At 49.8% G+C, this 22,135-nt stretch overlaps 1 protein-coding gene across 3 annotated transcripts in view; it reads right to left on the minus strand.

Moving 5' to 3' along the window:
* MYO18B (myosin XVIIIB) overlaps positions 1-22,135 on the minus strand; it is a 256,340-nt gene that overhangs the window by 123,509 nt on the left and 110,696 nt on the right. For all 3 annotated transcript variants that reach the window (XM_040463958.1, XM_040463959.1, XM_040463960.1), the window contains 5 exons: positions 21,763-21,906; positions 20,710-20,799; positions 6,109-6,228; positions 5,687-5,795; positions 1,836-1,960 (listed from right to left, as the gene is read on the minus strand). In XM_040463958.1, the coding sequence (XP_040319892.1) occupies positions 1,836-1,960; positions 5,687-5,795; positions 6,109-6,228; positions 20,710-20,799; positions 21,763-21,906 (588 nt within the window). The remainder of the gene's footprint in view (positions 1-1,835; positions 1,961-5,686; positions 5,796-6,108; positions 6,229-20,709; positions 20,800-21,762; positions 21,907-22,135) is intronic.

The following is a 22,135-nucleotide window of genomic DNA, read 5'->3' on the forward strand; positions in this document are numbered from 1 at the left end:
TATAAAGCTACGATGGTGGATACATGCCATTATACATTTGTCTAAACCCACAGAACGTACAACGGCAGGAGGGAACCCAACATAAACTATGGACTTTGAGTGATGATGGTGTGTTAATGCAGGTTCATGCATTGTATCAAGTGGACCACTCTGGTGGGGGATGTTGACCATGCAGGAGGCTGTAAAGGGGAATCATGGGAGAGTACCTTCCGCTCTATTTGGCTATGGGCTTTAAACACGTGAGTGTGGTTGGACCCGGTGTGCTAGGGCTGCTATACCCACTTAGGAGAGTGGATTCTCCTCCCAGTTCCACAGCCAGTGATATCACAATGGTAGGTGGAAACTGTCCCCTGTGGGAATATTTATGCCATGGACATTGGAAATTGGCAAACGCTACCCTTCGGGGTGTTTATTTTCAGAGGGCCGGTTGCCAGCACACCGCTAGTTGAAGGGTAGACTGGTCAGAATGTACAAATAGGGGTAGTTGGAGACAACGCAACACAGCAAAGTGGTCAAACTATCCCTCCATTCACCTAGAGAGCACGAGGGACAAATACATTATATTTTTAGCATGCAGCTGCACATTCAAGAAAGAAAGGGAAATTTGGGGATACCCAAAATGCAAAGGACACAAAACGAAAGCAGTAATCGCGGACGCTGATACTCTGGCAGACAGGGTGGAGGAGAAGACGAGCTGCAGAAAGATCCAGAAATAACACTGAAGATAATGGCTGTGTTTGAATGGCCAGACAGGGACGAGAGACAAAGCCTCGGGGGCACAGAAGATGAAAAGTTGGAATGAATATCCCTGCATTCATTCAGGACCCTCAAAGACCTGGGCCTTGGGGCAAGGGGACAGGAAATGATCCACCCACTGGCCTGGAAGGTGGTCACAAAACCTGGTGCACTCTGGCTCTGGGCGGGGGAGAAAGTATTCCCCTAAGAAATCCAAACCCCGGGTCTGTGCCTCAGGGGGGTTTAAAGCTCCAAGTGGCACCTGGCACAAGTTGCAACAGTCTGAAACAGAGAGAATGTCACATAGTCTCAGGGGCTGCTGTAGAAGACAAGGCAAAAGTGTCCCATCTCGAGAGAGACACTCACAACCCTGTAAACAGAACTGCCATGAAAAGCAGTAAAAAGTTTCTAAAAATTTCAAAGTAAGATCAACTGACAATACAAAATAATGAAACACACACACACACACACACACACACACGCACAATTCACCGTAAGACAGGAAGCAAAAGGAACATTCCACCATGCGGACCACCTGGGGTTCCCGTGGCAGGAGTAGAGGGGCATGTTGAAGATGAGCTCACAATCAAAACTGACAAAACACTCAAGAAAACGATCCGCCCTGAGAGTCAGCGTAATTTGCAAAGACAGAACAGTCTGAAAGAGACTCTGAAAGATCTCTTGGCCGCAGGGTGGCAGGTGGTTGAGGGGAGAGGCTGGAGGCAAGGAGACCAGGCAGGAGGCTGTTGCTCTGGTCTAGATGAGAGATGGAGGTGGCAGATTGAGGCAAAGGGAATGGATAAGATTTGACTATTCTAAGGGCTTATTAAAATCATTTTATAGAAGAGAAGATCTGAGGCCCAAGATCTGAGGTTCTTTAATCCAGAGTATTCTTTCCCCATGCAGAACACGCACACGTAGACAAAGTATTTCCCACCTCCCGCAGCGACTCGCATTTGTAACAACAGTGGAGGTGCCAAAACATGAAATGGGGGTGCTCTCTTTCTCCCTCCCTGGGTTCGGCCAATACCTTGAACGGTGGAGGTAGGAACCTGCCCAATCTGACATTCTTGGGACCCAGACTAGCTACGACCTCTTACCTTCTGCTCCAGCTCTTTCCTGGATGTCAACTCGGAGTCCAGCCTCTCTTCAAATTGCTGTAGACGCTTCCGCAGGAAGTTGTTCTCCATCTGAGCACAGTCGAACCGCATCATCCATTCATCCGCTATTTGACAAAGTCAGGGAGGCCAGGATGGGAGGCTAGGTGAATCAGGGTGGTTCTCTCACACTCTCTTAGCTCTTTGATCATAATTTCACAGTATAGAGTTCCTGAGGCTTGATCTTGGACTTTAGGTTAAGAAATTCTGCTTTAAGTCCAAGGTTTTAAAAAAAAAACCAAATCACTTCTTCCAGGAAGCCTGTCCTGACCACTTCTGGTTGTCTAAAGTCATACCGTTCAATTCATCTACAAGCATACATATACTTTCCTTCTTCCAAGGAAATCCCATGACCTTCGAGGACCGGAGAGATGTTTTAGTCATGTCAACACCCTCTAGGAGTGTCCCCTACCCACACAGAATATTTCCCCATATGTGATGATACAAGTTCACCAACTGGAATCACCTTACTGGCCAACCACCTTGGGTGGGATAGTACATACGCAGTGACTTTTGGTTAAATTATTTAATAAATAAACATTGAATAATAATTAAGGAGTCTACTGAATACATAGCAACAGAGGCATTGGTCCCAAGTTGCCTCTATGAGAGAACAATCCCTTGATTTAGTTTAAAAAAAAATGACTTGCTGACGTGATGAAAACTGTTTGCATGAATAGAATGGGCTAGACCAGGTTAGGATGTCTTTGGATTTTCTGAGTAATAGAGTAATGCCCCTTAAGGTAATGGAGCTGTGGGAGACATTCCATATGTGGACAGCTGAAGATAGAGACCACTTCATTCATCTTTCCATCTGTCCACCCATCCATCTCTCCATCCATCCATACCTTCTTCCATCCATCCATCCACCCATTCCTCTCACCATCCATCCATCCATCCATCCATCCATCCATCCATCTCTCCATCCATCCACCTGTCCACCCATCCATCTCTTCATCCATCCATCCATCCATCCATCCATCCATCCATCTCTTCATCCATTCATCCATCCATCCATCCATCCATCCACCTCTCCATCATCCATCCATCATACATTATTCAATTTACCATGCACTGAAATGCCCACAGAGCAACACTACTTCATACCAGGCACAAAGGATAATGAAACAAATAAGAAACCACTGTATCTTCCAGCAGAAATCTAGTGGGGGAGACAACATACAAAAAGACAGCTGCAATCTAGAATGATCAGAGCTCTCGTAAGGCAAGCTTAGGGAACTCCAGAAGAGAATTCAAACTTATTAAAGCAGCAAATGTTTTTGTTCATCATTGTGTCCACAGGACTTACTACAATGCCTAGCATATCATAAATGCCTCATAACTTTCACTGGATAGGTGATGGATATTAGGGTGGATGGATAGGTCAGTACTGGGATGGACAGATGGAAGGAAGGAAGGAAGGAAGGAAGGAAGGAAGGAAGGAAGGACTCTTGTATAGATGGTAGGACTCAGGTCTTAGAAGAGGTGACCCCAATAGGGACTCCCACATAAGTAACCCAACCAGGATGATATAGTTGTAAGGAGTTAGAGCTTGTTCGAGTTTCCACTAAGGTAAATAATATCATGGTGGAAAAAGTATCCTGTCTCCCGACCAGGATTAAAAAAAAACTGAAACAGCAGATAGCTGCAAAAGGAGGAGAAAGCAGAAAGCATTTCCGCACCTGTGCATGTGTTCTGCGCTAAGATGTGCTACAGAGCAGCTGGTAGGAGTTGTCAACATGAGCAGAGGAGAAAACCATTCTCCATTCTTCAACGCTGCTTTCTCCTGCCAACGCCCCTCCCTGGGGGCGGGTGGGGGGGGTGCATTCTTTTCTTTAAAATAATTTTTTAATGTTTATTTATTTATTTTGAGAGCGAGAGAGCACACGAGCAGGAGAAGAAGGGCAGAGAAAGAGGGAGAGAGAATCCCAAGCAGGCCCCTCGCAGTCAGTGTAGGGTCCCCGGTGGGACTTCGAGCCCACGGACCATGCGATCACGACCTGAGCCGACATCAAGAGTCAGAGACACCATAAAAGGGCCTCTTCAGATACCCCACCATGCAATGGTGGGAAAACAGGTACGTTTTTCACAATTGATACTCCGGCTCCATCCATTGAGGAACTGTGGTGGCATCGCTCGGGTGTGATTAAAGTGTTTTATTGCTCCTTTTGACTTTCCTATATTTAACATTTTTTCCTGTAATGAGCATGTATTGCTTTCCTAATGGAAAACAAAATATTTGTGGATTGGCTTCCTGGAATGAGCCTCCGGGGCTGAGAGCCTCTATTGCATCGTGACGAATGTGCTCGCGAGCAAAGCACACCTCCCCCTCCCATCCAGTGCCCAGATCCTCCCAGAGAAAAACGAACTGGGGACTAGCGTGGGGGGGGGGGTCTCAGTCCCAGTCGGGATGGAACTGGGGCCATGCTCTTCTGGGGGAAACTTTGCTGTCCTACCTCCTGGCTCTGTAAAAACCCATTTCCTCTCTCCCTGCTTGTACTGAGTGTCGTGTGCCAGAGAACCCCGAAACTCCTCTGTAGATGCCTGCCCTGGGGGTGGGGGTGGGGGGCAGGAAGACAGGAAGCAAGAGGGGAGTGAAAAGCAAACGCACTTTGCCTCTTCACCGCCTCCTGACCTCCGTTCCTCTGAGCGTCCCTGACGTTTCTAGGGCAGACATCCTCTGGGGGCATGGAAGAAAGAATGTCAACGTTTTATAAAAGCTGACGGACACACCGGGCATCCTTGTCCCCTGACTCATTTAGGCTGGGGAGAGGAGTTGACGGAGGTGTCACCATGCCCGTTGAACCATGAGATGTGAGCCCCCAGGCAACTCCAGAAGCCCGGCTCCACCAGAAAACCCCGGCTCTGCTGAGCACACCTAACCGCTGGGCAATTCAGGGGCCTCGCCTTCTCTTCATCCAGTAACTGCTGAGCGCCTGGCACCACTCTCAAATGGGGATGGTATGGGGCACGTGGGTGGCTCAGTCTTGATTTCAGCCCAGGTCATGATCTCGCGGTTCCTGAGTTCGAGCCCCGCGTTGGGCTTTGCGTTAACAGTGAGGAGCCTGCTTGAGATTCTCTCTCTTTCTGTCTCTGCCCCTCCCCTGCTCTCTCTCTCTCTCTCTCTCTCTCTCTCTCTCTCAAAAATAAATAAACATTTTTCAAAATGGGGAGGGTAGTAGTTTCTGTGCCACAGCCTACGAACATGGATGGATGATGACCCCACTACAGCATTAGCAGTAAATAAAGTCACCATGCACGTGGCGTTAACCGCTTTCCATCAACCGCCTTTCCTATCAATCCATCCATCTGAAAGACGAGGGAGCCAAAGCACACATTTCTCTGCCCAAAAGCCACCCACCTCAAAGAGATTCAAGTCCAGATTCAAATCCAGAAATGCCATTTCACAGATGCTGCGTGTAACCACCGAAATGCCTTAACCTAAAATCCATGTCGTCTATATCAAAACTATTCATGTAATTGTAAAGGGGCCTTGCCATAGAGTCACTGTTGTTTGGGTCGTTCTTTGCGTTATTACTGACCTGTACCTGTCACCTTGATAAAGGACTATCTGGGATATTGTTGGCTTCTCTGTTTAATGTCTGCACCAGACCGGAAGCTCCAGGAGGGCAGGGCTGTGGCCGTTTGCTCTGACAAAATGACAGCCCCTGATGCAGCCTCTGGGGCATACTAAGTGCTCAGGGCGAACGACTGCATGAATGAACGAATGAATGGAACAAAAGGACGGCATGTTTTTCACCCCTGTCTAATCCCGAGAGTCCCGGTTTGCTTACCTCCTCCTGTGTGGCTCCTTTCCAAGTCACCCAACTGAATTTTCTGCTGCGCTTCTCCCAAATTCTTCTGCACTTCTCCCAAATTCTTCTGGACTTGCTCATACTTGCTCTGGAAGAAAGGCCCCAGGGTGTCAAGCTGGAGCCCAGTGCAGCCTGGGCCTGGCCATCCCCCACCCCCCACGGTGGCTTGGTAACCAAGGACTGTCTACCCTTTACATAGTCCTCATCCAAGGCACCTCCAAGGTCAAGGCTTAGGAAGACACAAATGTCCTCCAGGACCTTGAACATGAGAGTCAGTAAGCCACTGCCTCTTGCTTATAGGCTTCTGGCTCCCACATGTGAGCAGACAAGGAGGCGGGTAGACCCAAAGGCTCCCAGCCACCCTGCTCAGCCACACCCGCCACCACCCCTGGGCCACCCACCTTCAGCTCCTGGACCTCCCGGAAGGCCCGCAGCCGCTCTGCCCGCTCACTCTCTAGCACCTGGCAGGCCACGTCCCCCCTGAAGTGCTCATCAGCCAGCTCCGCAGTCAGTTCAGCAACCTGGAATGGGAGGGTTACAGCAGAGTCACTCGTGGTGAGGGGACGTCAACTCTTCTCCCCCAGGGGAACCCTCCACAGGACCAGCCCGGACAAATCACGGGCTCTTGTGGCAAAAGGGCATCTCCGTGTAATGAGGCGGTTCGGGGTGTGATGGTCAGAATGTTATTGGTCCCGATGTGTTAGAATTCTTGGCCCAATGCTCACTAGCTGTGTGACTGCCCCACGCAGGATGCCTGTCTGATTCTCGGTTTCCTCAGCTTTAAGGGGTGGGGCATGACTTAGAGAATTGTCTTGACAAGTAAATGAGATAATCCACATCAAGGTAGCGCAGTGCTGGCACGTAGTAAATGTTCAATTAAAGGAAGTTATCCTGGGTGGCTCAGTCGGCTGGGCGTCCAACCCTTGATTTCAGCTCAGGTCATGATCCCAGAGTGGTGGGATTGAGCCCCACACGGGGCTCCACGCTGAGTGGGGAGCCTGCTTCATATTCTCTCTCTCCCTCTGTCCCTCCCCCTGCTTGCTCTCTCTCTTAAGAAAAATAGAAATTAAAAAAAAAAAAGTTATTCTAGCAGAAGCTCTCCTTACGCTTCCTTCAGCAAGCCATTTTGCTGGACGGATCAATGGGCTCCCCTTGGCAAGACACGCAGGTGCTCACCGCACAAGAACGCCCTCAGCTAGGAAACCTCTCTGTGGCTCCCCGTGATCTACCTGCCTCCACCAGGGGACAGCCATGCACACCCAGTGCTGGTTGTGTGTGTTCCCCACCCATTTATGCCTGTTACATTTCTTCTGTAATTACCGATTCAATTAGCTCTTGTATATACCTATAAAACACGACCAGGCCAGGAGTTTCCACGAAAACTAAATGGAACGCGTTGGAAGAAATAATACGAGTTGTTTCTGAAAACTCTTAAAATCTGTGGGGCACCTGGGTGGCTCAGTCGGTTAAGCTTTCAACTTCAGCTCTGGTCATGCTCTCACGGTTCATGAGTTCGAGCTCCGCATCCGGATCTCTGCTATCAGCACAGAACCCGCTTCAGATCCTGTCTCCCTCTCTCTCTCTCTCCCTCCCTCCTCCTCCTCTTCCTCCTCTGTCTCAAAAAAAAAAAAAAAAAAAATTAAAAAAACTCTTAAAATTTGTTTTTTTAGTGTTTATTTTTTCTTGAGAGAATGGAGACAGAGTGCAAGTGGAAGAGGGGCCGAGAGAGAGGGAGAGAGAGAATCCCAAGCAGGGATCCTCACTCAGCACAGACCCCAACACAGGGCTCAATCTCAAGACCACAAGATCACGACCGGAACAGATATCAAGAGTCAGACACTTAACCGACATGAGCCACCCAGGTGCCCCCAAACTCTTAAAATTCTAATTTTTAAAATGCATGTGTCTCGTCAAACAGTTTCAGGTGCCAAACTTATTTTTAAAAAAGGAAATTAAAAAATTTGGCTTATGCATTCCAACTACTTTTCCATTTGCTCCGCTTTAATGATATCAAAGCTGGAAATCACACGGTCACGTGTTAGGGGCATGGTTTAAGAAAGGAAGAACGTCTCAAGTCAGGTGCTCATACTCTGAAGGCTGTGGTCCAGAAATAGCGTGAGTTGTAGTCACGTTCAGGGGCAAAAATAAAAATGTTTATATCTTAATGAAATCCAACTTGTGCTGACTTTTACCCCCATCAGTGACCAACTACAGATGCCAAATGGGTCAAGGCTTCTGTGTTATTATTGTCCCAAAGTGCAGCCTTCCAGGTTCAAGGCTTTGCCAAAGCAAATGAGGCGAGAACCCGGGAAGTGGACTTTTATGACCAAGAGGCTTAGAAATGACCTTACGCAGCAGGGTCGCTCGGGAAACGGAGACTCCCTCTATGGGGGCAGTGGTCAAAGTCAAGACAGGGAAGGAAAAGAAAACAAAAGAAGTAAGGCATGGGGTTCAAGTCCAGACACACCGCGTGACCTTGGACAAATCCCTTCTCTTGAGCTGTGAAACGCACTGCATTAAGGAATATCCATTGTCCTGCTGGCATTCCCATCCGATGCCACAACTGTTGTGACTGAAGATGTCTACACGCTTCACTCTCCCATGAAACCCTGTGTGTGGCACCAAGGAGCGGCTGTGGGGTGTTGTCACAGACACCAAGGGGCCCTTTCGGCGTGGAATCCACCTGCCCTGCCCCCCAAGCTAGTTCCCATCAATATCATCAGCTCATAGGTGGTCTCAAAACTCATTCCTCCGCCCCATGAAGAAGGCAGATGAAGATCTGTATGTTTCGACATGAAAAACAAAAGCAAAAACAAGATATATGGCCAACGGTGGGGGAGAAAAGCAAAGTGGCAGAATAGGACGCTTGGCCCGTGCTCGTTTTTGTTTTCTTTCTACTTGTACAGAAAAAGGCACTCTCAAACTGTTAATAGGGGTTTTTTCTTGTTTTCCTAGAAGGGTGTGGGCTCACAGGGGGCTCCGGTTTCTTTACGATGCATCTCGGCGCTGCTGGTAATCAGAAGAGCACAAAACAAATATCTTTTTAAAAAAATAGTCCCCCCAAGTTGAGCTGCAAACAAATAAACCAGAGCTACTGCTCTTGCACATTCTATGCTGCCCCCCCTTTTTTTCCCCTCCACCTGCCCATTGGCTTCCCGTCTTGGTGACCACACCAGTAGCTGCTCAGACCTACATGTGCCTTTTATAGAAATGGGGTGGGGGAGAGGCTTAGGGGGAGCATTCTGAAGTCACACAGCAAGTGAGTGGCAGAGCTGGGACGGGAGCCCAGATCCCTCTGGTCCAAGTAACCACCACTTAACAAGCCAGGGGCTCTCCCAGGGTGCACCGGGCTGTCTCTGGGGTGGGGATTCTGTTTGCTGTTCCTCCCACTGTCATCTTTAAAGTGTTCTGGGGGAAACATTTAGCCTGTAGTCCCCTGGGATGGCTGTTAAAATATTCCCAGTATATTCCTCAGTATTCCCAGAACGCCCACACCGTAACCTCTGTGGTGGGACCCGGGGATCTGAAGTTCAACACACTCCATGGTTGTCCTTAAGCACAACCAAGCTTAAGAATTACTGCCATAGAGGCCCTGGGTGGCTCAGTCGATTAAGTGGCCAACTCTTGGTTTCGGCTCAGGTCTTGATCTTGAGGTTCGTGGGTTCGAGCCCTGCATTGGGCTCCGTGCTGAGAGCTGGAGCCTGCTTGGGATTCTCTCTCTCTCTCTCTCTCTCTCTCTCTCAAAAAAAAAATTTTTTTAAATAAATAAGTAAACTTTGAAAAAAGAACTGCTGGCATAGAAATTGCCAGAATCTCTTCCTAATCTTGGCCTCACACCTGGCTTTAGATGGGTTAGATTTCCTTACGGGCACACAACGGGCACACACAGCACCGGCACTGGGGGAGCGATCGTTGGCACTTGGCTCTGAACACAGGCTGGTACGATCCAGGAATGCCCAGATCATGCCCCTGATCCCCGCCTTCCCATCCCCACCACCGGCATCGAGCCTAAACACCAGGATCGTGTTCTCTCCGCCTTAGACAATTAGCACGAAATTTCATTTGTGCTAATCAGCCTGAGCAAAGGGAGCACAACATTAATTTAATGCATTAATTTTGAGTTCTACACAATCCAAGTCTGGAGTCCAAAGGACAATTAGTCCCCTCAGACTAGGGAAATGACAGACGCTTTTCCCAGAGACGAGTAGCCCCCGGCCTTCCCCTAGCCCCACAAATCCCTCTCCTTTCCCACATTTCGGGGCCCAAGGGCTTTATTCACAGAGGTGAGAGGTGGGCACCATGCCCAGAGTTATTAGGTGAGTGCAAAATGAAAACCGGTTTAATGAGGGAAGAGCCTGGTTTGCAAACCCAGAAGGGTCCTTGCCGATTACTCAGGCACCAATTAACTAGAAATTATTCTGAAAACCTCCCTGGATCCACCACTTAACGCCAAATCATCAGAAACTCTCTTTCTACTCAGGGACCGTGACTCCAAAAGTCTGCCGGAGAGAAGCGGACAGAAACGGATAAGTGTGCTGTACATGTGGCATAGAGTCAAATAGAAATTCTCCATATCCCGTGCCCTGGCATCACGGCAGCCTGAGGGAGATGGCAACAAAACATTTGATGGGCATTAAATGCTGAGCACACGTGCGACCCTTTGGGCTGTCAATGTCACTGCTGCTTATCATTCATTATATGAGCACCGACTGTGTGCCAGGCCCTGCCTTCAAGGACCTTTCTGTTGAGCTGGGGAGATAAACCCACATGTCTGAGCCCAACCCTGTCCTTGGCTCTTATATTCAAGAGTTCTCAAAGCTCCCCAAATTGTCTGGTCCACAGAGAGCAAGCAGTGGCCTTTCACTGGGCACTTTTCAATGTAAGGAAAAGCATTGGTTCCTTAGAAGCCCTTGCAGGAGAAATAGCTCATACTCATCGGATGCTAGGGAGAGACATGTGCTAATCTCTTGCTGTGTGCCTGTCAAGTGCCTTATGAGGAGAGGATTTTTATTTCCTTTCCCCAGAACGGAAAACTGAGGCATTGAGCGGTGAAATGATTTGTTCAAGGTCATGGCTGATAAGTCACACGGGGGAGTCCAGCTGAGCAGCCTGAATCCCAGGTCCTGACTCGTAATTTCAGGGCCGTCCTGTCCCACATCTGCCACCTGACTCAACGCTGGGGGTCAGCAGTACAGGAGCCTTGGTGTACCTGGGGCAGACCGGGAGGTAGCGGGTGGGGGAAAGGAGGCGAAACAGACAGCTGGGTGTGGTTCAAAGGCAAGGCCACCCACCCCCGAGGCGCCATGACCAAAGGGAGCTTTATGGAGCCCCCGCGGAAGGGAAGCCCCGCCCCTGTCAACCTGAGCGATTAAGAGAAAAGATGGACAATGAAAGCAGAAAAAGAGGGGATGGGGAGAAAATAAGTCAATAGGCAGAGGGTCTGTCCAGCTGCAGAGCCAGCTGGCCGCTTTGGGCTTCAATCTCACGGTATCTGCCCTCGAGGCTGCCTGGGTCATGAGGGGAAATTCAGAACAAATCTCTAGCTCACTGGCGGGCTCCAGGGCTCCAGAGACTCACTCTGGGCACCCGTTTAGGGACCGCCCTGTGTACTTCTCTTCCCAGCTGCTACTAAGTGATGGTAATAGTTCCCTTAATAATAATCACGACCACAGGAGCATCTGGGTGGCTCAGTCGGTTGAGGCTCCGACTCTTGACTTCAGCTCAGGACAGGATCTCACGGTCTGTGGGATCGAGCCCCAAGTCAGGCTCTTTGCTGACAGCATGGAGCCTGCTTGGGATTCCCGCTCTCCCTTTCTCTCTGCCTCTTTCCTGCTCTCTCTCTCTCTCTCTCTCACACACACAAAATACATAAATAAATTTAATAAAAAATAATAATCACTATCACAGAGGGTGCTTACCATGGGTCCGGCACAGGGTAACCCACAGAACCTTCACAGAGACACTGAGAGCTGGGGACTGATACCTCTGCGTTGCAGATGGGGACCTGAGGCACTGGGGTGTGGACATTCACCCAAGGACACACAGCCGGCCAGTGGCGGAGCTGGATGCAAATCAAGGCAGCCTGCCTCCAGAGCCTTTACTCGTAGCCATACCTTCAAACTGCCTCTTGGGGGCTCCAAGAATATATGCCAAGTGAATTAATAATGTATCCGGGAGCCAAGGAGGGAGGGAGGGATCCACAGCTTCCGGCAGGTCGGCGGGAATGGGGACCACGCTTGCAGGTGTGCTGGGACATATGTCATGCATCACAGAGGGACACACAGGACAACACATCACCGACTGGCCTTGGGTGGGAGAAGCAGAAGCTATGGACTTTCATGAGCTTTAGAAGGGGTCTTCAAGGTCCCATAGCACCCCCCCTAAAGAGGAAATAACCCCTCTGATGCTGTCACCCACATATCCCATCTTGAAAATGGTTTTTAGGGGCACGCGGGTGGCTCAGTGGGTAAAGCGTCTGACTCTTGATCTCGACTCAGGTCGTGGGACTTTGAGCCCACGTTGGGAGTCTGCACAGGATTCTCTCTGTCTCTCTCTCCCTCTCTGCCCCTCCCCTGGCTCACTTGAGCTCATGGGCACACTTTCTCTCTCTCTCTCTCTCTCTCTCTCTCTCTCTCTCTGGCCCCCACCTTCAGGACGGAGTTCAAACCTCTCACGTGGTTCTCACAGCCCCTGGGATCTGGCCCAGCCTCGGCGACTGACCCTACCCCAAAATCTCCCCACACGCATGAGACCTTCCAATGGCGAGGACTGTGGGTGCCAGCCCAGGTCCCCGGTCTCTCTCTCTCTGTTCTTGCTGTGCCCTCTACCTGGAACGCACAGCCTCCCCACCTTGTCACCTGGCTAACTCCGGGTCGTCTTAAAGGATGAGCCGCTCCAGCCTCCTCTTCCACAGCCTGTTTGGAGTCAGCCAGACGCCGGGTCAAAGCCCAGCTCTGCTACTCGCCGGCTGTGTGATATTGGACAAATCGCTCCACCTCTCTGGTCTTCACTGTCTTCATCTAGAACTTGGGGTACGAACGACACCGTCCTCACAGTTTGATTTGAAGGTAAAACGAGATAAAGCAGGTGAAGGATGTGTCACGGCAGCCGCACAGACACGTCGCTCGTTAAATATTACTTGAATTACTAAATTCAACATTATCTCCTTTACTCATGCAGTTGGCACTGAATGCTCTGAGGGGTGTAGGAATAGCTAAGATGTAATCACATATATGTTAGCAACAGCGGAGATGTGGAAAGACTCTGTAAGAACCAGTGTAATAATTACTTTCCTTTTTTAAAAAGTGTTCATTTGTTTCTGAGAGAGAGGGAGCATGAGCTGGGGAGGGGCAGGGGGAGAGGGGGAGAGAGGATCCGAAATGGGCTCTGCACTGACAGCAGAGAGCCTGACGCGGGGCTCGAACCCACGAGCCGTGAGATCGTGACCTGAGCCGAAGTCGGACGCTCGACCGACTGAGCCACCCAGGCGCCCCTGTAATAATTACCCTACAGGCACCTCGTCACACCTCCCTGTAGAGAGGCATGTGGAACCACCACTGTCACCATTCTGCCAACAACCACACAAAGGCTCAGAGCCTGGAAGGAGTTGCCCACAGTCCCACTGCAATGAGGATCCAGAGCCAACCGTCCCGACCCACCCTCTCTGCTCCTGGACCAGACATCCCGGGTCGGGCTGTCGTACCCATCCCTTGCACTGTCCCCAGCTTCCTCATCTGCGTTACAAAGTAGGTAGAGGAGGCATTATGGCCTGGATTTTCATACGGGGAAACTGAGGCATGCAGAACATTCCAGCTGTGCACTCCTCTGGGGGGCCTTAGCTGTGGTCATCTGTGAGCACGCCCACACGATGGCCATAGAACCTCTGCAGTCAGCTTTCTGCCGGAGGGGCACTCTCCCCAGCATGCCCCAGCAGCTGAGACCCAAGAGACCCTGACACCCTGAGTTAGTTAGGCAATCAGTCTGTCTTACTCTCTTGGGGATGGATCATGGACATACCACATCCAGTCTCCAGAGGCACGGTGCCGTGGTACCGTGGTAGCAGTCAGGAGGCCCGGTATATGTTCCAGACTCAGTCACCACTAGGCCACACAGCCCTTGGAAAGTCGCTTCCCTTCCCTCCAGAGATCAGCGGCCGGCCACACATCATAACCTCCCGGGCCAAACACCCCAGCACTTTGCAAACGGACTTTCTGACCTGAATCTCCGGTTCCCGCCCCAGGCTGGTGGGTTCTGTCTTCTCGGCCGTCCCTTACCAAAAAGTGAAAACTCGTCATGCCGACGAGGCCAGACATCCAGAGTGCCCGGGGCCCGCAATGACTAAATTCTTGGGGAAAACCTAGATGACATGCCAGGGAGGGAAGAAAACACCCCTTGTCATTTTTACCCCCCATGTGCTCCCGCAGCCATATAGGAAGTCCCTATAAGAGGACAAGCCCTGCCTTCTCGTGAAAATAAAAAACCCCACTTTGCATCAAGGCAGATTTTGCACGCTTGAGGAATATTTATAGCCAGCTTCCTGGAGGCGTCTCATCTCCTCTTCTCCTTCGCAAATGAAGCACTTAAATCATTTTGCAATAATGTTGTCTTTTTAATAAGCCTAGTCAAATGGAGTTTTCACTGATGAGGCACAACATGTTTTAGCAACATTTCTACCCATTGTTTCCCCACCAACCGAGACAAGCGGGCGGGGTGCAGAGGCCACGAACCGGGGCCAGGAGTGTCTGCGTGATGCATGGCCCGTGGGAGTGTCTGCCTCCCAACTGTTAGCAGAAACTCTTCTAAGAAAAGAGAACTGCATAGAACGGGGTCCCTTCTATCTGTTCCTCAAAGCGTGGACCCCAGACCAGCGCGTGCGGCATCACCTGACACAGCTCGTGGGGGATTGCAGATTCTCCAGGGCTGCCCCAAGCCTCCTGACTCAGAATCTCTAGGGCTGGGGACCAGCCCGCTATATTCTAACACATCCTCCGGGGGATTTTGACACGCTTTCGAGCACGAGAACCACGAGTCTCACATGGCACGATGCTGCGTTCAGGTTCACCTCGGGGCTTGTTAAAGGAGGCAGGGAAGAGTTCCCCTCCCCGAGATTCCCTCCTGGGTCGAAGCTACAGGGGACACAGCTCCCCCAGGTGATCCTGATGTGCCGTGAAGTATAAAAGCAACCAGAAAAAAAAAAAAAAAAATCAAAGTGGCTTTTTGGTGCAAGGGAAAGAATTAAAGACCTTTCTTCAAATAAAATCTTACTTGGGCCCCAGGATACTACGTTTCACCAAATCTGAGCTGCCTCTGATTATAAGCTGCACCATTATGGAACAAAAGAAAAGAAAGTGCTGTCCTTGTTTAGTGTAAGACGCGTGATTGCGGAACGCAGTGCAGTTCCAGAGGCGCAGATAGGTGGAAAATAATGGGAGTCCAAAAAAAAAAAAATCAATCAAATACAGAATGAAACTAAAGAAGGGCATCTATGGCCACTGATACAGGTTGGGGGATTCTGGAGCCCTTTGACCTCTTCCTAGCCCCTGGGCAGGTCTGAAGAGACTCGGGGCTTCAGAAAATACTTCCAATTACTGCATCGAAAAGGGCAAGCCACAGATTGGAGGAAGAGATCTGTGCCACATATATCCAACAACTGAACTTAAATCCACGGCATATAAAGAGTTGCTACAAACCAATAAGTAAAGCAGTAATAAGTGGCCCAGGGACTTGAAAGACTGCTTCGCCAAAGAGAATAACGGCCAAAAACACGAGAAAAGGTGCAAATTAAAATCACGGTGTGGGATCACAGGGCGCCCAAAACAATCAATAAATGCAAAGGACAATATCGAGCGCTGGTAAGGGGGTGGACTGCTGTAGGAGGGTAAACTGATTCGATCACTTGAGCAAGCTGTTTGTAGCCATTAAAACCCAACACAGAGAGAACTTGGAACCCAGCAATTCCATTCCCAGTGCATTCCTAATGGAAATGTATGATGCCTGTACCAAAAGACATGTGGAAGGATGTTCACAGCAGGCATATTCATCACAGGTTAAAGCTGGAAACAACCAAATTCTCATGTAGAGTAGAATGAATAGAGTGCTCCGTACCCATGATGGAATACTACACAGCAATGACAACGGATGGGCCACAGCCGCCCCCAACACGGAGGAATGTCACAATGTCATATGAAAGGCATTTGATTGCATTTCGGTAAAGTTAAAAAATGGGGGGGGGGGACCCAATCTATAGTGCTAGAGGTCAGTTTCGTGGTTACCCTTGGAAGGTCGTGGCTGAAAGGGCCATGAGGGGGACTTGGGGGGAATCTGGGAATGTTCTGTGTCTCCATATGAGTGTCCATGCCTTGGTGTGTTCAGTTTCTGAAAATTCATGGAGACGTATATACTTAACAACTGTGCACTTTTTTGTATGTTGGACCTTACTATAAAGTCTAAAAAGGAGGAAGCAGAGGAAGAGGAGGAAGGGGGGGAGGGGGAGGGGAAAGAAATCGCAGCACTCAGTCACCTGGATGTGCTTCCTGGATAAAACTCTGCTTTGCCTCCTAACTGAGTTTTTTAGGGAATTGATGCCATGCCCTTGTCTTGCAGTTCAGGACGAGGCCCGCCAAAGCCCTCCTAGAGGTCGCCTCTTCTACTTCCTGGACGAATATTACTGAGGTTGTACTTTGCCACGTTACTTGGTGCCCCTTTTCATGAGGACTCATAGAAGAAACTTCTCTGATAGCTCAATACTTGGAAGAATGAGTATTATCTCAAGCAACAGGTGTGCGTGTGTGTTTAAGCTGGGGACAAGTCCATGTAATTTCTTGCCTCCCTCTTTGCTTTGGTTGCTAGGAAGCTCAGTGTCAACATTTCAGTTGACCTTTCATGGCATCATTGGTCCATTGGATGTCTATTCTATACCAGGGGCTCGGCCAACGTGATGGGCAAGACATCCCCCCTGCCCTTGGGGCCTCACCAAGCCAGGGCACAGGCGTGCCAGAGGGGGTGAGAACACCTCCATCAACGCAGTAACAGGAAGCTCAGGGCCCAGGATCGCCGGCTGTAGGGGCCCAACCCATCCCTAAAAGGTTAACAAGGCTTCTTGGAAGAAGTACCACCGGAACTGGGTGACGAGGGACGACCAGGCATTAACCAGCTGAGGAGGGTGGAGGGAAATATTCCAGGCAGAGGCAACAGCAGATGCAAAGTCTGAGGTGAGAGCGAGTCTGAGGCTCACAGTAAATCTCTATTTCTAATTCTCACCTCCCCCTGCCTTTGGTACACTCTTCAACCTCTTATGTTCCATGGTTCTGCCTTTCTTAGCTTTGAAATTTTGTCTTATTTTTTTTCCAGGCCCCGGACGTCTTTTTGGAGCCACGGAGGACACAGAGACGCCAAGAGCCTGCGTAGAATATGGAGCAGGTGAGGACGCTTGAACACTTGGTCCAGGTCTCAGCAGCCTGGCCCCTTCTCTTCCGTCTCCCAGTGCGGCGTGAGCTGTATAGCCAGATGCTAATGATGTTCCTCTCCTCACTGTCTCCCCGTCTCCCCCCTGGCCGCTGAGGCACCCCAAGCGCCCACGTCCTACTCGACAGTGTGTGATGAATTACTGTATCAAATGTCAGCTCAGAGGGAAGGAGTTTCTGCAGTGGAGTCACCGATATTCCCAGCCCACGCACAGCTCTCTGATTGCTCGCTTCTGAGGCTCTGTCATTGCTACTTCCTGTGGGAGAGGTCAGGCTGGGTGCTCTCTAGAGTCCTGAATGACACTTGGGTGTCATTTCTTCTCCTCCCTACGGTATTTTCTATAAGAGGGCAGAGACCCATGGTGGAGCCTTTTCCACCCTGACTCTCCTAACTCTATGTGACATGACTGTCCCCTTCCAGGAGCCTCTGACTCTTCCTTGTCTGTGGGAGTGAGACAGAGAACCCTTGGTGGAGAGAGTGGACACGATGACAACGAGAATGAGAAGAGGTGGAAAAGAGATAGCCCCTACCCCAAACTTCATCCCATGTCCCCACGGGAGCCAGCCAGGCTCAACTTGGGCTGTCAATACAGGAAGCAGAATGTGTTCCGTTGGCTTGATCATGAACCCAATTATAGCCCCCACCGTCCGTCTAGCAAACCAAGCAATATTATCAGTCACGATAGCACCACGGGTCGCAGGTGTGGAAAGCTCTAGTTTTGCTCCAAACTGACAAATATTATCCCATGCTGCCTCAGGACCTTTGCACTTGCCATTTCGACTCGATGCCCCAGATCTGCGCATAGATGACTGTGCCAGATGACTCAGACCTAGACTCAGACATCTCAATCCGTGGAAGCTTTCTCAGACCGCTCAGGCAAAAATAGCCCCCTCACTGTCACCTCCCTCTGCTTATTATCTGCAGCACTTGACCATCAAAAAGTAGCTTGCTTTTTTATTAACTGTGGTCTGTCTCCCTCGATTGGCCTGGAGACCTCATGAGGACAGGGACTTTGCCTTCTGCCTAGCTGCATCTGAGGTGGCCAGCTGAATGCTTGCTGCCTGGGAGATGCTCATACTCATTTGCTGAATAGGCGAATAAAACTGGACTACAGTTGAGCTTCAGCAGGACCCTGTGAGGTGCCCAGGGCTTCAAAAGTCAGCTGAGACTAAGGATGAGACGGGCAAAGCCCTCACCCAGGGTGCGGAATTTCAGGGAGTGCCAAGAAACCCAGAAACCGAGATTAAATAGCATCCTAATGCAATATTTAAGAAAGTCAAAATTCATGCCAAAAATCCACGATGAATAAAACATCAAAAATTTAAATGAAGACAGGATCCCACTGTGCATACTCTCTCACTTACCCCTCACCTTAATCCCGGCCCACCAGTCCTTCCTTTATTGGAAATTTTGGTATTTGGCTCCTCATCCCGGCCCACCAGTCCTTCCTTTATTGGAAATTTTGGTATTTGGCTCCTCGTGGATTTTTTTTTTTTGCATTCATTTACATTTTAAAAGACACTGCATTGAAATACGATTTATCTTGCTGAGTTTCTGGCACCCCTTTAAATTTCATGCCCCAGGCGAGTGACTTACTAGAGTCCTGGCCCTGAAAAACTAAGCAGAACAGCAAGTTACCGTGCACAGCTCTTCCGTGATCTACCCACAGCTCCCCGACCACATCTCACATTACACTGCATGAATTTGCTTAGGAATCTGAAATTGGCAGTAGTCCCCTGGGGGCAGGGACTCTCTGGCTCCCGTCCTCAACCCCAGTCTGTGAACTCAACACCCAACTAAAGACAATAAGACCTCAGCACGGTGATCACACCCCCATCCCCACCGATGTAATCTCCAATCACATGTTCCTCTCCACCCACGAGAGGCGACCACTACTCCAAAGCTGGTGTTATTATTCCCATGGAAATATCTTTACACCACAATCCTACGGTATATGCCCCACGCAATATACAGTATCAGCCTGCACTTTTAAAAAATTAATATGTTCGATATCATGTTTCAAGTATTCTTTCGTGACTTAAATAATCTTTCTCCAGCGTTATGTTTTTGAGGGCAATCCACGTAGTCACCTATCTCTAGTTGAGGGGTCAGGAAACTTTTTCCATAAAGAGTTCTATACTTTTGGGCTTTGTACACCACAGAGCCTCTGTCACAGCTACTCAGCTCTGCCATCGTAGCATGAAAGCTGCCGGAGACTACACACGAGTGGGTGGGCGTGGCCGTATGCCAATAAAACTTTCTTTACAAAGACAAAGGTGGAAAACTGGGTCTACCTCCTGGGCCATTGTTTTCCTGCCTCTTTATTCGTGTTTATTTGGCAGCTCAATCTTTAATACAACAACATGGGTTCATTCATTCTCTTGTTGATAGACTCCCATTTGGGGGTTCAGATTTCTTCAACACGACAATGCTGTTCCTGTATACTTCTTGGCTTTCCTTACATATGTGAGAATATATTCCACACAGAATTGCTGGAGCACACAGTATGGACAGGGTCAGCTTTCAGAGACAAGCCTAAGTTGTTCAAGGGTGAAGAGATCAAATATCAAATTACACTCCCACGGCAGCATATGGTTTCCTGCTGCTACACGTCCTTGCCGATACGTGGCTACATCAGACTTTGATTTTGCCAGTCCAAGGTGCAAAATCGTACCTAGGGTGGTGTTAATTTGCATTTCCTGATTGGTAATTAGGTTGAGCATCTGCTCATGAGTCTATTGGCCATTTGGATTCCTGAACATTTGAACTCTTTTTTTTTAATGTTTACTTATTTTTGATAGAGAGAGGGAGAGTGTGGGCAGAGAGAGAGGGAGACACAGAATCCGAAGCAGGCTCCAGGCTCTGAGCTGTCTACACAGAGCCGATGCAGGGGTTGAATCCACAAACTGTGAAATCATGACCTGAGCTGAAGTCAGATGCTCAACAGACTGAGCCACCCAGGTGCCCAGAACATTTGAACTCTTGAAACAAGAGTTCTCCTCTTGGGAGTTGCCAATACCTCTTTTTGCCCATTTTTTTTCCTACTGGAGTGTTTCTCTTTTTCCAGTTGATTTAAGAAAGCTCTTTATATGTCCAAATACCCTTTGTCGGTTACACATGTTGTAAATTTCCCTGCCCAGTATGTAGTGTGTCTTCCCTTTATGCTTTGATAAACAGAAGTTGATTACTTTAATATAGTCAAATGTATCATTTTTTTTCCTCGCAATTTGTGCTTTTGTGACTTATGCCAGAAATTCTTCCCTTTGGAGTCAGATGATATGGGTTTGAATCTCAGTACTATGCATGCTAGTTGTGTGGTCTTGGGGAGATACTTAATATCCCAGAGCCTCAGTCTCCTCCTCTGTAAAATGGGGACAAGGACAGTATGCCCCCACAGGGTTATTTTGAGGGGTTATTTGTAAACCCTTTATTTGAGGCTATTTTGTAAAGCACTTAGCACAGTGTCAGGCACATCATAATCTGCCCCATCAACACACGTCACCCCACACAGGGGACCCCACACAGAAGGGACAGGGTACCTTGCTCTCTAGCAGGTCTGCATTCTGCCGGAGTTCATTCCGTGACTTCTCCGATTTTTCTAGCTTCTGTCTCAGCATTGTGAGTTCCTCCTATAAAAGCAAACACCTTAACAGAAGCCATCCTGGATCAGAGGCAGGGCTTCCGCATGTGTTAAGAGTCCCGGGGGAACAGAGCGAGGGATTCTGCCAGCCTCTCTGTGACGATGCCCAGATGCTAAGTTCCCACAAGGGACTTTTTCTTTCCCCATTTCGGAATATCAGCGTCTCTGCTCGTGCAAGTCTGGGGCCACCGGGCTTGCATGAGCATCCCAGTCAAGGGGTGGAACGCAGATCCTCAGAATGAGTCCATTACTCGACCCAAGACTGCGTATGCCTGAGCGGCATGGGGAGCTTGGCTCTTCCTCCTCCCCAAGACCACCACTCTGCCAGTGGCTCTGCGTTACGCTTTCGGTACTGTCGTTAGGCACAGCCTAAATGCCCCCCCCCTCCCCCACAGCAGACCCCTGGGATGAACTGTGGAATGCGCACAAAAAAAGGAGTAGGAGGCTGTCACGGAAAGAGAATCAGGAAGACCTCTGTGCAAAGCCATTGTGCGCATGTGTGTGAAGTGGCTAATTTTGCAAGAATAGACAACAGCCAGGATAAACCAGAAACCGATCAAAACGGTTTCCCTGCAGAAGGCGGGAGCCACCGGGGTGGAAGGGACAGTCAGCACCTCTCGGAGAGGTAAGAAATTGAAAGGCTCAAAGATGCCACCACCACGTCTCCCTGGGACGACCAGCATCATGGTCAGTGCTCGTGTGCCCCTGGGTAGTGATGGGGTATCTGACCAGCACCCACAAGCCCGGTGTAGAGCTGGACGTGGGATGGAGGGTGGTCTGTGTCTGTGTTAATGACAGCAGAGTGGTATCTGGAAGGCGGCAGCAAGGCTGCTGAGCAGAGCGTTTCTGGATCACGAATCCGCAGAGTGGAGGCACTGAGTCTGGAAGCAAGCGCTACTATGGGGGTGTGAGGACGGGGCCACCCCACGTCTTGCCTGCCACATGGACCGACCTCCTTGGCGTGGAGCTGCTCATCCCCAATGGTGGCACTCAGCAGGGGCCGGAGGGATCCGAGGAGCCGCCACCAGGACCAGTCCTTGACCGCCAGGAACACAGCCACGTTCTTCTGGATGCACCGCGCAGCCAGGCGGCGAATCTGCGGGGAAGGGAAACCAGAAACTTGAGGGGTCCTTCCCAACCCGGTAAAGGCGAAGGAAAGAGAGCAAAGGGGGTGGGAAAGGGGTTGGAAAAAGCGAGTTCCATATCTTAACGGAAGAGGTTGGGTAACTCACACATTTAAAACGCTTCTTGGCGGGGGGGTGCGGGGGGAGGGGAAAGTGGGCGATGGGCAGGGAGGAGGGCACCTGTTGGGACGAGCACTGGGT

Source organism: Herpailurus yagouaroundi, unplaced genomic scaffold, assembly GCF_014898765.1.
Source record: "Herpailurus yagouaroundi ecotype Mexico unplaced genomic scaffold, PumYag 428, whole genome shotgun sequence".
Taxonomy (NCBI): domain Eukaryota; kingdom Metazoa; phylum Chordata; class Mammalia; order Carnivora; family Felidae; genus Herpailurus; species Herpailurus yagouaroundi.